Raw genomic sequence first — 16,616 nt, 5'->3', positions numbered from 1 at the left:
AAAAGGAAATTTTTTATGATTTATTTTTCTGCATTATGTGTGCTGTGCTCGTCTCCATAATTATGTCAGTAGCACTCTCCTCCAGTTTGAAAAGGACATGATAGTTGGGTTAATTTGTTTATATTATCTTACTCCAAGATTTCTTTTCAAATGCATAGTACTATGTTACATAAGCAATCACCTGTCACAAAATGTAGATTGCATCTTGTTATAAGAAATTTATAATAAGATAAAAATTTTACTGTGGTTAAATTGACTAATAAAGAGTTTAAAACATTTTACAATAGGTTCTTAAAAATAAGAAATATTAAATCTTATCGAAGTAAGTTGCCTAATGATAAGAAGTAGTGGGGGAGAGAATGATTTAAAAGATTTATCTTTTTCACATTCTCTTAAATTTTTCTATAGGGTTGTTTGATGGACAGTTACTTTTTTTTTTCTTTTTTTCTTTTTTTTTTAAATTATATTTTTTATTTAAACACCTTGGCTACAAATATGATTGTGGTTGGGTTTCAGTCATATAAGAGAACACCCCCCATTACCAGTGCAACATTTCCACCATCAATGTCCCAAATATCCCTCCTCCCCACCCCGCCCCCACCTGTAGTCTAGACAGGCTTTCTATTTCCCTCAGACATTATCATTGTTAGGATAACTTTTTAATGGAGGGAAGGAAATATGTTCTTGTTATCTTAAATGAGTTTAGTGCTTATCCTTGTCTTTGCTATTCTTATATGAATGGTAAAAACGTACTCCCTTTAGTCTTAAGATAGGGCCAGGGTGCTAGGAATGTGGCTTAATGGTAGAGCACTTGCCTTGCATGTGTGAGCTTCTGGCTTTGATTCCTACCCCCCCCCACCCTACCCCCCCCACACACGTGATAGGGATGAGAGGAAAGCTTTTTCTTTTGTTTCTTTTTTTGTTTGTTTTCTGGGCCACACCTGGTGACACTCAGGGGTTACTCCTGGCTATGTGCTCAGAAATCGCTCCTGACTTGGGGAACCATATGGGACGCCGGGGGATCGAATCGAGGTCTGTCCTAGGTTAGCACATGCTAGGCAAATGCCTTACCATTTGCACCACTATTTTGACCCCTTCTTTTGTTTTTGGGCTTCACTCAATGATGCTCATGAGTCACTCCTGGCTCTGCACTCAGGAATTACTCATCTGGTTCTTGGATGTTCATATGGGAAATCAAGAGTGAGCACTTAGGCCTTGAGCACGACTGGGTTTGGCTCAATTCCCTATTCTACCTCCTCACTCCCTATTAAAATTCTGGTTTATGAATGGGAGGTGAATGCAATAAACATTTTCTACATTTTTTTTTTTTTTTTTTTGGTTTTTGGGTCACACCCGGCAGTGCTCAGGGGTTATTCCTGGCTCCAGGCTCAGAAACTGCCCCTGGCAGGCACAGGGGACCATATGGGATGCCGGGATTCGAACCGATGACCTCCTGCATGAAAGGCAAACGCCTTACCTCCATGCTATCTCTCCGGCCCCGCAATAAACATTTTAATAATCGCTTTAGTAATGTTTAATATGTTCTTTATAACTATTAGCAGAGTATAGGTACCGATAAAGTCAATATTCCTTTCCTTCCAAATTTAATGATAACCTGTGAAATCTTTTACTATTAGCTCTAAAACCCTTATAATGTTTTACTCAATGATAAGAAATGACAGCAAAAAAAAATAGCTTGAAATTTTGTTACCTTAAATAAATTTTTTGTTTGTTTGTTTGTTTTTTGGCTGTATGCTCAGAAGTTACTCATTGCAGGCCTGGGAGACGATCTGAGATTCGAGGGATCAAAAGCAGGTCGGCCACATGCAAGGCAAATGCCTTACTGCTGTGCTACTGTTCCAGCCCCCACCTTAAATCGTTTATGAGACATCCAACATTTCTATTTATGTGGTAGTAGACTAATATAGGAATTTTGTACAAAAAGTTTGTTTTAGTTTAGTTTAGTTTAGTTTTGGACCATACCTGGTGATGCTCAGAGTTTATTACTGGCTCTACACTCAGATCATTCCTGGCAGGGTTTGGGTAATTATATGGAGTGCCAGGGGTCAAACCTGGATCGGCCACATGCAAAGTAAGCTCCCTACCCATTATACTACTTTTCCCCCTCAAATATCTGTTTAGAGTGCTGATTGCAGAATAGGGAGATAACTTATGTGGTAGAACAACAAATCTAGCATGTGCAGTACCCTGACTTTGATTCCTAACACTGTGTGGTCCTCTGACACTGCTAAGTGGTTCCAAGCGTTATACTACCTGGTTCAAGCATTGGAACAGTTGGGCCTACATCTCTGTGCTGAGCATGTCTGGGGGTATACCCAGCCCTCTTAGTATTACTGCTGGGCAAGGAACCTATAAAATAAGTGCTGATTGTAAAAAGTATACAGATGATCTTTTCAGGTTTTAAAGATGAGAAAAAGATAAAATACCTGATTTTTCACCCGATTGACTCCTAAATTAAAGCCATTGCTGTTAAAATACATATTAATTATTGAGTCCTGGATGGTTGTGGATGGTGGTGAGATGGATGGCGAGAGGCCTTTCTCTGCCAGCCCGGGCCATACACCTGCAACCCCTACCAGCCAGCGGGTCTGCGTGTTCAGGGTAGTGGTGAGGAAATGATCCACAGCAGTCAGATTTCAGGAGACATTTGCTTTATTAAGGCCCCAGCCACCATGTGTGGCTTCTAAGCTTAAACCTTTTAAGCAGGCTCTCATCAGCTGCCCTGAACTTAAACCTGTTTCGTATCCCTCCATGTTGCCAAGTCCTCCAGCCACTTCTTCCTTCTTCCTCTCTCTCCCTTTTACACCCCTCAGGCAACCCCTTTGTAACCGTCCATAGACCCCTCCCATAAGTGGGCTGGTATGCCTCTTCAGGTGATATTAGCATTTAGCCTAGGGTGGGTCAGACAGATTGAAGCGGCTGGAGAGGCTGGGACAGGTTTAAGTGCGGGGCTGCTTATGGAACCTGCTTAAGAGGTTTAAGCTTAGGAGCCAAACATGGTGGCTAGGGCCATAATAAAGCTGATGTCTCCTGAAACCTGACTGCTGTGGATCATTTCCTTGCTGCTATCGCTATCCTGAACCCTGAGGCCCATCTGGAGGGGGGTTGCAGGCGCCTGGCCCGGGCTTGGGGAGAAAGACCTCACCATCCATCTCACCACCATCCATCACCACCCAGGACTCTATAATATGTTTTTCTACACATTACCTATTGATAGTTATTTTTCCTTCTCAGTACTAATAATACAGTAACAACAATAACAAATCTTTGGATCAGGATGGTGAGTTGATCTTCAAGAGGAAAGGATAATAAAAAGATAATATAATTAATTGGGTTGGGAGACAGCTCAAAGGCTTCCCTGCTTGAGGGAAGATTAGGGTGATTCTCAGCAGCAGATAGCCTTCCCCTCCCTGATACCACCCATCTCCTCTCTGTCATCAGAGTATTGTCCTAGTCTCTGTTGGACCTGTGCTGCATCACAGTGCTGCACTTGAGTGCATTGCATTGCTAGGTCTGATAGTTAAACCATATGATTGGTTTACTCCTGGCTTTGCACTTAGGAACCACTCCTAGGAAGGCTTCCTAGACCATATGTAGTGTAGTGGATCAAATGTGGATTTGACTGAGTGCGCATTGCAAGATCTGTGCTCCAGTTCATAACAGCAGTTTCTTAACATTATGAAATACTTATTTAGTATTCAGAGTTCCTTGATTATGTGCCATTTTTTATTTTTAGTTAGGGCTCCAGTAATGTTCACATTGTATTGAAACATATGCTTTCTTTCATTGATCGGTCTCTTAGCCTATTTTCTTTCCTTTGCAATTTATTTTTTTGAAAACATTTTTTTCTGAGATTTTCTTATAATATAAATTTTACTGATTTTTATTCCTCTGGTGTGGTTTAACAAGTTTTTCTGTTTAGTATATTTCCTTAAAACTGATAATTAAATCAAGAAGTTGGATCATATTTAGGCCTGATTGTTTAAGGAGACTGAGGGAATGAACAGTTTTCCTTTTGCATCTGTTTTTGGGTCACATCCAGGATGCTTGGGAGCTACTTTCAGTGTGATATTTGGGATCAAATTCGGTCTCTGGCCCTGGAAAGGGAAATTTTATTTAAAAATTTTAACGAGGCATGCAATTTAGATATAGAGCCCTTGCTTTTCTGAGGCCCTGTGTTCAATCTCTGGCACCATCCCCCCAAAATTAGATAGGGAGATAGTACCAAGGTTTAAGGTACTAATGGGGGTTATGTAGGTAATACTGAGCACTGTAGGACCCCAGTAACACATCATATTTTGGCATGCCAGCCTGATTGGCTGAGAAGCACTGGGATGGATCCCTGGGCCTCCTGAGCACCAATTGAAGGAATCCCCATCCCCATCAAATTTTTAAATTAGTTTTTAGTATTGCAGAAATACATCTTCAGACCCGCTATTGAAATGTTACTTTATATAATCTGATTGACTCCTCTTTCTTTTCATTCTCATCAAGCACTTTCTTTCCTCCTCTGGTAAATATTCTATAAAAGTCTCATTTTTTTGTTATGAATCACAGCAGTTAATTGGTTTATTTGACTGATTTGGTTATTTGTATTCCACAGATGAGAGAAATATGGTAGTTATATATTCTATGACTTTTGCTTAGTATAGTCAGCTAAAGTTCTAGCCACATGGTGAAAAAGACAAGATTTTATTTTTTTCTGAATAGCTGAGTAGTGTTCTATTAAGTATAGAGACTGTATCTTGTTTATCCAGTTTTTTGAGAATGGTCATATAGGTTTTCGTGTCCTGCTGTTGTGAATAATACTGTTGTGATTTTTTTAAAACCATGTTTTTATATTTTTTGCCATAGTATCTAAGAAGTGGTTTTGCTATTCTTAATTTTTTTATGGGATCTGTACAATGTTTACTATAACAGTTTATATTCCTTTCTACACTGCCTTAGCATTCTCCTCAGCATATGTTGTTTTCTTTTTTGGTGGGGAGGGGTCATTCCCAGCACCGCTCAGGGGTTACTTCTGGCTCTGCACTTAGAAGTTGCTCCTGGCAGGCTCTATGGAATGCCGGAAATCAAAACAGGGTCTGTCCTGTGTTGGCTGCATGCAAGAGAAATGCCTTTCCGCTGTGCTATCACTTCGGCCCCATATGTTGTTTTCTTACCTTTGTGATATACTTGTGTGAGGTAATATCGTGGTTTTCACTTGCATTTTTTAATAATAAGTGAATTGAAAATATTTTGGGGGGAGGGAGCATTTTGGGCCACCCCCAGAGGCACTCAGGGATTATTCTTGCTCTGTGCTCAGCCAGCCTCCCGGGACCATATGGGATGCCAAAGATTGAGCATGGGTCGGCTATTTACAAGGCAAATACTCTACCTGTTGTGCTATTGCTTTTGCCCTAAGTTGGAAATTTTTTCAAGTGCCTTTTGGAAACATGAAATGTTTATATAAATGTCTATATAAATCATCTTTCTTTTTGTTGCTGTTGAGTTGTATGAGTTATTTATATATTTTGGATATTAACCTCATCAGACATAAGAAATACAAATAGCTTCCCCCAGTTTCTATTTTAGTAGTTTATTTTGTTGTACAAAATCTTTTGATGTCATTTAATCTATTTTTGCTTTTATTTCCTTTGCTATTGGAATTGAGTGGCAGGGATCATTTATTTTTTAGTGAAGCCAGATCATTTTTATTGAATGAAAGACATGAGGTGAGACAAAGAGAGAGATAATTATTTCAGAGAAAACATTCTCCGAAATGAAAAAAGCAAGCTACATGTTCAAGGGAGAACACAGGCTTGAGAAGGCAAAGCAGAGGGGATCATTTTCTTTTTTAAAAATTTTATTGAATATCATGAGATCCAAGACTACAAAATTGTTTATGATTGAGTTTCTGTTATACATTGTTCATCTCTTCACCAATGTTCTCTTTGGAGGGAATAATTTTTAACTTAGTGGTTATAGAATGCTTACTGGTAATATAAAAGGAGGATAGGAGGATAACTGAAAGGTGCTTTATATAAGGTAAAATAGTTATTTGAGAGCATTATCACATTTTATTTCTTTCACTTTGCCCTTCTTTTTTTTTTGTTTGTTTTTTGGGTCACACCTGGCAGCACTCAGGGGTTACTCCTGGCTCTGTACTCAGAAATAGCCCCTTGTAGGCTCAGGGGACCATATGGGATGTCGGGATTCGAACCACTGGCCATTCTGGATCGGCTGCTTGCAAGGCAAATGCCTTACCGATGTGCTATCTCTTTGGCCCTCATTGTCCTTTTTTTGGTAAAATAAATTTTCTTTTATCTCCTATTCTTTTGTGGACTCATGAGTTATGACTGTTCCAGGCTTCTGCTGACCTTTTATTTTCTGCTCAATTTGAAGTTAAAGTGGGGTGATGGATTAAGTTGTAATTCTTTAGAAGCATGTTATTCTCCAGAAACATTTCCATAAGATTGTGATTTTATTAAATTATTTCCAGTTAAGTGTATGAGCTAAGACTCCTTTTTGTACTATTTATTTTCTTTGGGCTGGCCCTGGATGGAATGCATCTTTTCCAATGCATTTCTCAGAGATGCTGCATGTATCAGGGATAGAACTCAGACTTCCTGCGTGTAAAGTATGCGCTCTAGCCATCTCTCCAGATTTTTACATTTTTTTTATGGGTTTTGTGGGTAAAACACATCAGAGTGTAGGATTTACCATAGCTCTGTGCTTAAGGATCAGTGCTCTGGGAGATTAAGTGCTACTATGTATAAAGCAAACACCATATTGTCTGTTCTATGGCTTTGGTCCTGATTGTCTTTATTTATTTTTTGATTTGGTGATCAAGAAGTACTCCTAGCTCTGTGCTCTGAAATTACTATTGACAGTCTAGGAGGGGAACACATGGGATGCCGGGGATCAAATATAGGTCGACTGCGTGCAAAGCATATGCCCTACCCATTATCACTCCAGCCCTTTGATTATCTCGTTTATTTCTTAGTTTAGGAAAGTTATTTTTTCCCCCAATATGAGAGCAAGTTGCCTCCTTTGCAGTTTCTAGTTATCAAAACTGTATAACTGGTACCTAGATATCAAATATGAATAAATACCATACAATATGACTAATATTTACCAGGTAAATATTATAAATCAACTTTTGATTATTTTTTATGGTCGTTAAACTATTTGTATTATAATGACTTGAAATGACTTTAATTATATCTACTGTTTTGTTTTCTCTTACTCTTTTACAGGTGTATCAACATCAGCAATCAAAATGGCATCAACCAGACTTCCATCCCCCAAAAGCTTAGTTGGTGCCCCAACTCAAATTCTTGCACAGTTTCCTAAACATAATCAACAGTCTCCTAAGCAGCAGTTACAACAAGTACAGCAACAGACACAACAGCAGGTTGCCCAGCCTTCTCCTGTATCTCATCAGCAACAGCCTCAGCAGTCTCCTTTGCCACCTGGTATCAAACCTACCATTCAAATCAAACAGGAGTCAGGTAATTGCAAAATTCTTGCAAGATTGGTTAATTTCTACTCAGACAATAGTTCTGTAAAGACTTGATACATATGGATTTTTTTCATATATAGTTTCTTCAAGCAAATGAGGTGTTGTTACTGTTTTTTTAGAAATATAGTTTTCTGGGGCCGGTGAGTTGGCGCTAGCCAAGGAAGGACTGCGGTTCGATCCCCCGGCATCCCATATGGTCCCCCAAGCCAGGGGCAATTTCTGAGCGTTTAGCCCGGAGTAACCCCTGAGCATAAAATGGGTGTGGCCCAAAAAAACCCCCAAAAAACAGAAATATAGTTTTCCAACATCAGTCCCATCACCGGTTTCAGCTTCCCTCTGCCAATATCTTCAGGTTCTCTCTCCACCCTATAGATAGCCTACTTCCTTGATATGCACATTTTAAAATTGGTTGTTGTAGTTTGGACTTCATGTGAGTTTTTTTGTTGATTCAGTGGAATATAGCACCCAAGTTTTAATTTAAATTGTATTTTGGGACCTTGCTATTGGAAATATTTATATAGACCGGGGGTCTCAAACTCAATTTACCTGCAGGCCGTAGGAGGCAAAGTCAGGGTGATACTTGAGTTCAAAGTCAGTAGTAAGCCTTGATTCGGGGGTGTGACCCAAACAACTAAAACAAAACAAAACAAAAAAAGATTCCTCTAGGGCAGGGCCACAAAATGTTGTACGGAGGGCCATTTGCGGCCCGCAGGCTGCAAGTTTGATATAGACTCAATTGAAGTTTGGGAATAGAAAACTTCAAAAACAATTTGCACAGCAAGATTTTTTTCCTATATACTTAGGAGAAATAAACCTATCACACTTCATTTCTCTAAATCCTTATTGTTGTAAGTCTTAAAATTGCTCATTCACATTCACTGTTTTTAGAAATCTCTTATTGTGGAGACTGTTATAAAATCATAACAATAGGGGGCCGGAGAAATATCAAGGGGTAAGGCATTTGCCTTGCATGCAGAAGGACAGTGGTTCGAATCCCGGCATCCCATATGGTCTCCTGAGCCTGCCAGGAGAAATTTCTGAGCATAGAGCCAGGAGTACCCCCTGAGTGCTGCCAGGTGTGACCCAAAAACCAAAAACAACAACAACAACAAAAAAATCGTAACAATAGGTTTGGATTATTAATGTACAATTTGGTGAACTCCTATTTATCAGTTTCCTCTTTTAAGGTAATTCTTTTGGTATCATGATAAAGAAATTCACCTAAATCATAACATTTTCTCCCTTTTTTAACTAAATCATAGATAATATATTACATTTACATCTTTGCTTAATTTTCAGTTAACTTTTTTTTATATAAAATGCGATGGTTAAGTTCAGGTTTATTATCATTTTGTTATGCCTATTAAGTTGCTTTAGCATCATTCATTACTAATTGAATTGTTTTGGTATTTTTGTCAAAAATTATTAGGTTATGTATGGTCTTATTTCTAGGTACTCCATTCTTTCATTGATCTGTTTTTCTATCTCCCTGTTAGTATCACAGTCTTGATTACAGGAAATATGTAGAAAGACCTAGCATTGAATAGAGTAATACCTTCGACTTTTTTTTTTTATTTATTTCAGATTTAGTTATTTCAGTTCTGTTGCATATATATGTAACTTTGTTTGAGTACTAAAATTTTGGGGGGATTTTTCTAGAAATATACTTAAAACTATAGAATAATTTGGGGGAAGAATTGCCACCTTGTTGAGATTTCCAGTTCATGAAAACATGTCTTTCCATTTGTGTAGACTATCTTTGTCTTCTTTTTATCAGTTTTACCATTCAGCCATACTTTCTTTATATGTTGTAGTGTATTTAGAAATACTTAAGCATTTATTTATTTGTTTAATTTTTGCATTTTGGGTCTCGACTTGGCAGTGCTCAGGGGTTACTTCTGGCTCTGCACTCAGAAATTGCTCCTGGTAGGCTTGGGGGACCGTATGGGATGTTGGGGATCAAACGTGATTAGATGTATGCAAAGTAAATGCCCTGCCCGCTGTGCTATCACTTTAGCCCCGTTTTAATATGCTTTTAGTTTCAGTCCCCTATGTTCATTTGAGTATCCAAAAATGGTATTGATATTGTTAAGTTTCACTTTATTGGGGCCCCGGAGCAGTGGTGCAGCGGTAGGGCATTTCCCTTGTACGTGGTTGACCTAGGGCGGACAAAACGGTTCAATCCCTGGTGTCCCATATGGTCCCCCAAGCCAGGAGCGATTTCTGAGTGCATAGCCAGGAGTAATCCTTGAACATCATTGGGTGTGGTCCAAAAACAAACAAAAAAATGTTTTCACTTTACTGAATTAATTTATTCTGGGATTGTTTCCATAGATTTCTTCAGGTGTCCTTTGTAGATAATTATGTCATTTATAAATTTCTAAAAGTAAGTTGAATATAAGAAGCAGGAATAAAACTCTTTTTTTGCTCTTTCTTTCATAGAACTTCTTTTAATTCAGAGTCTTAAAGGTGGTCTTATTTATATAATATGTTTGCCTTCATTTGAAAGATAGTTCTGCTGGATATCAAATTCTTGGCTGACGGTTTGTTTTCTTTGACTACTTCATATATTTTATTCTATCCTCTGCTATAACATTTAAAATTTTCTGCTAGGAAGTTAATATTTTTGGAGAGAGGGGGCATATCTAGTGTTGCTAAGAAGTTACTCTGCACTAAGGAATCACTCCTAGCAGACTCCCGGGACTATAAGGAATATTAGAGTTTGAACTTAGGTCACCACTTGTATGGCAAGTGCCATACGTGTGTATTCTCTCACTCTCTCCTCTTTTGTTTTGGGGTCATACCTGACTGTGCTCAGGGCTTACTGCTGGCTCTATGCTCAGAGTTCACTCCTGCCAGTGTCAGGATCATATGGGGTGAATCCTCAATCTCTACAAGGCAGGCACATTACCCATTTTACTATCTTTCTGGCCCCCAGAATTGTTTTTGAGCAGGGGTCTCAAACTCAATTTACCCGGGGGCCACAGGAGGCAAAGTCGGGGTGATCCTTGAGTGCAAAGTCAGTAGTAAGCCTTGAACATTGGGGGGTGTGACCCAAACAACTAAAACAAAACAAAACAAAAGATTCCTCTAGGGCAGGGCCACAAAATGTTATACGGAGGGCCGCAAACGGCCCTTGGGCCACAAGTGTGAGACCCCTGTTTTTGAGTGTTATAATTAATACAAAATATTGTATTAGTTTTAGGTAAAACAGCATTGTGGTTTGATAGTTTTATATATTGTGAAATGATTAACCCAGTAAGTTTGTAGCTTACAAAGGTTTTTTTCACCTTGAGAATTATTAACAACATAATATAGAAGTTATTTTTCCTATCATTGTGTTTATGATAGTTAATTTCTATAGTAATGAAACTATTGAAAATTTACATTAGTGACTTAAAATTTTGTCTTGTTCTTCACAAAAGCTCTGGAAGTATATTTTATAGTTTCTTTAATGATTGAGAAAATTGAGTCTACAGATTTGTCTACTTATGCTTAGATGTCCTAAACTTAACTTTTTTTTGGTTTTGGTTTTTGGGCCACACCTAGTGGCACTCAAGGACTACTCCTGACTGTGCACTCAGAAATTACTCCAAGAGGTGTTCAGGAGACTAGATGGGGTGCTGGGAATTAAACTCTGGTTGGCTGCTTGCAAGGGAAATGCTCTACCTGCTGTGCTGTTGTTTTGGCCTCTAGCATGAAATTTTGATGTAACATCATAAGAAACAAATAAGAAAAATTTTTATTTTTCCCTAAAATTCTGTTACTATTATCTATAATGGTATTTTATTTTATTTTATTTTATTTTATTTTTGGCAGTGCTCAGGGGTTACTCCTGGCTCTGAGCTCAGAAATCACTTCTGGCAGGCACAGGGGAACATATGGGATGCCGGGATTCGAACCATTGTTCGTCCTGAATCGGCTGCTTGCAAAACAAACACCCTATTGCTGTGCTATCTCTCCAAATTGTCTATAATGTTTTTAATTGTATGAGAGATATTAGGAAAGATAGAAATGTGAGGAATAAAAATGTAAAGGGTTTTTTGGGCCAGAACAAAAGTACAGCAGGTAGGTGCTTGCCTTGCATGGTTCACTCAGGTTTATTCTTTATCTTCCAATATGGTCTTCTAGCACTGCCAAGAGAGCTATAGGACTCTACATTTTCTTGCATGTAGAGACAAGTTACCCCCTGAGCATTGCTGGATATAGCACCAAATTAAGCAAACAAAATATAAAGAATTTCATTATGAAAAAGATTTTCTGGGGCCAGAGAGATAGCATGGAGGTAAGGTGTTTGTCTTTCATGCAGAAGGACGGTAGTTCGAATCCCGGCATCCCATATGGTCCCCTGTGCCTGCCAGGGATGATTTCTGAGCATAGATCCAGGAGTAACCCCTGAGTGCTGCCGGGTGTGACCCAAAAACCAACAACAACAACAAAAAAAGAGATTTTTTTTAAGCAAGACAGTAAATGTGTAACTTTTGACCTCCTTGGTATAAAGCATATTTTCCAAAAATAATTTGTATTGATATTTATCTTTCCTTTTTTCACAGGTGTTAAAATTATCACACAACAAGTTCAACCAAGTAAAATCTTGCCCAAACCAGTGACAGCGACTCTACCCACCAGTAGCAATTCACCTATAATGGTGGTTAGCAGTAATGGTGCAATTATGACAACTAAGCTGGTAACCACCCCTACTGGTAAGTTTTCCTGAGCATCTGTCTATCTAGTCATCACTTATTCATTGAGGCATTCACTTGTATTAGCAATGTGCTTGACTCTAAGGATACAGATTAGACAGTTGTTCAAACAAATTTTTCTTCACTTCCTCCCTTGTAACTGATATTGTCTCTCATTATAATAATGGTTTTCTATTATTTTATAGCAAAAACTATTATTTCTTATTTCTTTGTTTAATGCTTCCCAAATTAAAGCATAAGCTTAGTGCTGATCAGGTGCCACCTTAGTTTTATATACCATATATAGTTAGAACTGGTTTTATAAGTAGTTTTTTAAATCTTATGATAAATATTGAGTAAATATGAACACTACCCCTCCCCCAAAGCACCTCACTCTGATGATGTTAAAAGATTGGAGGAATTGTACAAGGTTAGATTGTTTGCCTTGCATGTGTCCAACCCAAGTTCAATATCTGGCACCACACATTCCTCAGACTGAGGATATACACTTACATTTTTCTCAGATAAAGTAAATATTTGCTCAAGGAAATGTAGTGTAGAATATTTTCAATAGTGTCTTGTGTTCATGAATTAGTTTATATCACCTTATATATTTTTCTTCATCTATTAGATCTTAGTTATACTATACTTAGATCTTAATTTCACTGTAGTAAATGAAATTAAATATAAAATTCCCAGCAGAATGCAAGAATGCATAATAGCTATTATTAATTGATACAATTAACCATTGTCATTATTTTATTTTACTTTTATTTTATTTATTTTTTCTTTTTGGACACATGGCTGTAAAATCACCTATCTCCAACCCCAGGTGAATGAGTCTGGACCAGGGTGATATGAAATAATCCAAACCAGGCTGAGGGTGAAATACTACATGTGTAGCCTAGGAGTCTTCTACCTCATATGGAGAGTGCCAGCTGCCTGCTAGTACTGCTGGGTCTTTTTGGTTTGGTTTTTTTTTGTTTTGTTTTGTTTCTGGTTTTGGTTTTTGGGTCACACCTGGCAGTGCTCAGGGATTCCTCCTGGCTGTATGCTCAGGAATCGCTTCTGGCATGCTCGGGGGACCATATGGGATGCTGGGTTTTGAACCACTGACCTTCTGCATGCAAGGCAAACACCTTACCTCCATGCTATCTCTCCGGCCCCCAGAACTGCTGTTTTTATTGAGTACAGAGACCATCCCTGGGTGGGGTAGTAAAATAAGGACAGATAGCTCAGACTACCCTGAGCCAGTCCCATCCAGGTTTACAAGTAAGGTAATCTCTGTTTTGGGATAAATCCAAGTTATAAATAAACATACAAAGGAACCAGGGATGATCTTTGTTTTAGGTAAAATAAGGTATAACCTATATGGCAGTGCTTAGGATTTACTTCTGGTTCTGTGCTTAGGAATTACTCTTGGAGGTGTTTGGGGCCCACATGTGCTAGAGATTGAATCAGGGTCAGTTGAGTACAAGGAAATCACTATTTTTTTGTTTTGTTTTGCTTTTTGGGCCACACCCGGCAGTGCTCAGGGGTTACTCCTGGCTGTCTGCTCAGAAATAGCTCCTGGCAGGCACGGGGGACCATATGGGACACCAGGATTCAAACCAACCACCTTTGGTCCTGGATCGGCTGCTTGCATGGCAAACACCGCTGTGCTATCTCTCCGGGCCCAAGGAAATCACTCTTAACTGCTTTATTATCTTTCAAATCCTGTTATTTTATTTATTTATTTATTTATTTATTTATTTATTTATTTATTTATTTATTTATTTATTTATTTATTTTTCCTGACTGCGCTCAGAGGACCATATGTGAAGTTAGGAATTGAACCTGTGTTGACCACATGCAAGTCAAATGTCCTATCCACTGTATTATCTTTTTTTTTTTTTTTGGTTTTTGGGCCACACCTGGTGACGCTCAGTGGTTACTCCTGGCTATGCGCTCAGAAGTCGCTCCTGGCTTGGGGGACCATATGGGACGCCAGAGGATCGAACCGTGGTCCATCCAAGGATAGCGCAGGCAAGGCAGGCACCTTACCTCTAGCGCCACCGCCCGGCCCTCCCCCCCCCCCTTTTTTTTTTTTGGGGTTTTTGGGCCACACCCGTTTGATGCTCAGGGGTTACTCCTGGCTATGCGCTCAGAAATCGCCCCTGGCTTGGGGGGACCATATGGGACACCGGGGGATCGAACCGTGGTCCGTCCTACGCTAGCGCTTGCAAGGCAGACACCTTACCTCTAGCGCCACCTTCCCGGCCCCCCACTGTATTATCTTTACAGCTTTTTTTTTTTTTTGGTTTTTGAGTCACACCCAGCAGCGGTCAGTGGTTACTCCTGGCTCTGTGCTCAGAAATTGCTCCTGGCAGGCTTGGGGGACCATATGGAATGCCAGGATTCGAACCACTGTCCTTTTGCATGCAAGGCAAATGCCCTACCGCTGTGCTATCTCTTCAGCTCCCTCCAGCCACTATTGTAAATTTATAAAACTTAACTAAACTTTTTGAAGAATAGTAGTATTCAGATGGTAGAATCTGAATACCATAATTAGATGTCTCAAGTTTATACAATATCATTTATTGGCTAGTATATAAAAATTATATATACATTTGATTTAATATCATGTGTTAATATTTATGTCTTTAGTGACAAAACAGATTAACATATTGACACTAATGCTTCAATTTTTGTTAATTAAACTGTATACAGGTCTGATCACCTCTTTGTTTCAATATCAATGTATTAAACAATTTGCCCAAGTTAACAATCAGTAGAGTTAGAATTAGGATTTTTACCTAGATCTGTTTAACTAAATCATTTTTTTTTCCTGATATGCATAATATGAATGTTAGTCTTTTTTTTTTTTTTGGCCACATCCGGTGATGCTCAGGACTCTGAGCTCAGAAATCACTCCTGATCCTCATCTCTATTGTGTCTGGATATTTATACCATACTATCTTTTATTTTTCTTATATTCCACAAGTGAGTGAGATTATTCAGTGTCTATCCCTATCTCTCTGACTCATTTCACTTAGCATAATAATCTTCATATCCATCCATGTTCCACATATAAGCAAATTTCATTACTTCATTTTTCCTAACAGCTGTGCAGTATTCCATTGTGTAGATACTCCACAGTTTCTTTAGCTACTCATTTGTTTTAATAACTCTTTTGCATAGTTTTTTAGTTAAAGAAATTTGTTTTAAGACACTACAACAGGCTTTTATCTGGTTCGATTTTAACTCCTATATGGGAAATAAGGTGTAGAAATATTGTAGAAGAATATGAAATATTTCAGTAGACATGAAGAAAAATTCTCTAAAGGGTCGCTTAAAGGTGAGCAAATATATAAATAGTGAACTTGTTAGACTAAATAATATATTTATGATAATTCTTGACAGTTTCATCTTTTATCTCTAATAAAATGTCAGAATAATTCTTTAAAAAGACAAATACATTTAAGAGGGCATCAGTTGAAAAAGAGTAAAAATTTATAAAATTTTAGAGAAAAACAGTATTGCTTTATATGCTGAGTGCTGACATTGGTTTTTTTCACTAAGGTAACATAAAACAGATGTAGAGACCTTAACATAACTGCAACTTAAAATGCTCTGTCAGGAATGATAAGATTAAGTTTTAAATTTCTTTTGACTTAAAAGTAAGTAGAAAGAGGATAAATGAAAAAATAAACGGGAGTGGGGCCGGGCGGTGGCGCTGGAGGTAAGGTGCCTGCCTTGCCTGCGCTAGCCTAGGACGGACCGCGGTTCGATCCCCCAGCGTCCCATATGGTCCCCCAAGCCAGGAGCGACTTCTGAGCGCATAGCCAGGAGTAACCCCTGAGCGTCACCGGGTGTGGCCCAAAAACCAAAAAAAAAAAAAATAAATAAAATAAACGGGAGTTATTTATACATTTTATTTCAGTTGTAATTTGATGCAACACATCACAAAATTTTATATAAAAATTTAATTCAGATTAACTTGGCTATGCTTCTTGCTATGTGCATTGGAAATTCGCTATAAATTGTTGCTTAATGGAGTAACACCTTGAAACTCTGTTTTTGAGTTTAAGCAATATACATTACATCCAATTATAGTTAAAGTATAAATTGTCATTCTTCCATAAGTCATGATAAATATTTTTTTTTGCTTTTCTCTTCTATAGGCACACAGGCAACCTATACCCGGCCCACAGTGAGTCCATCCATAGGTCGAATGGCCACAACCCCTGGAGCTGCAACTTACGTGAAAACTACCAGTGGTAGCATCATCACTGTGGTACCTAAGTCATTAGCCACCTTAGGAGGCAAGATCATTAGCAGTAATATAGTTTCTGGTAGGTATATCTGGAATATATTATTGCAGTTCTTCAGGAGCATTGGACTCATCTGTGCTCTAAAAATGCTGTTTT

The 16,616-nt window shown here is 38.4% G+C and overlaps 1 protein-coding gene across 2 annotated transcripts in view; it reads left to right on the top strand.

Moving 5' to 3' along the window:
- Positions 1 to 16,616, top strand: part of EMSY (EMSY transcriptional repressor, BRCA2 interacting) — a 99,985-nt gene that overhangs the window by 35,402 nt on the left and 47,967 nt on the right. For both annotated transcript variants that reach the window (XM_049780251.1, XM_049780252.1), the window contains 3 exons: positions 7,260 to 7,514; positions 12,079 to 12,228; positions 16,371 to 16,541. In XM_049780251.1, coding sequence (XP_049636208.1) covers positions 7,260 to 7,514; positions 12,079 to 12,228; positions 16,371 to 16,541 — 576 coding nt within the window. The remainder of the gene's footprint in view (positions 1 to 7,259; positions 7,515 to 12,078; positions 12,229 to 16,370; positions 16,542 to 16,616) is intronic.

The sequence above is a fragment of the Suncus etruscus genome, chromosome 9, assembly GCF_024139225.1.
Source record: "Suncus etruscus isolate mSunEtr1 chromosome 9, mSunEtr1.pri.cur, whole genome shotgun sequence".
NCBI lineage: Eukaryota > Metazoa > Chordata > Mammalia > Eulipotyphla > Soricidae > Suncus > Suncus etruscus.
The sequence above is the reverse complement of the archived record's forward strand: the minus strand, read 5'-3'. Positions and strand labels throughout refer to the sequence as shown.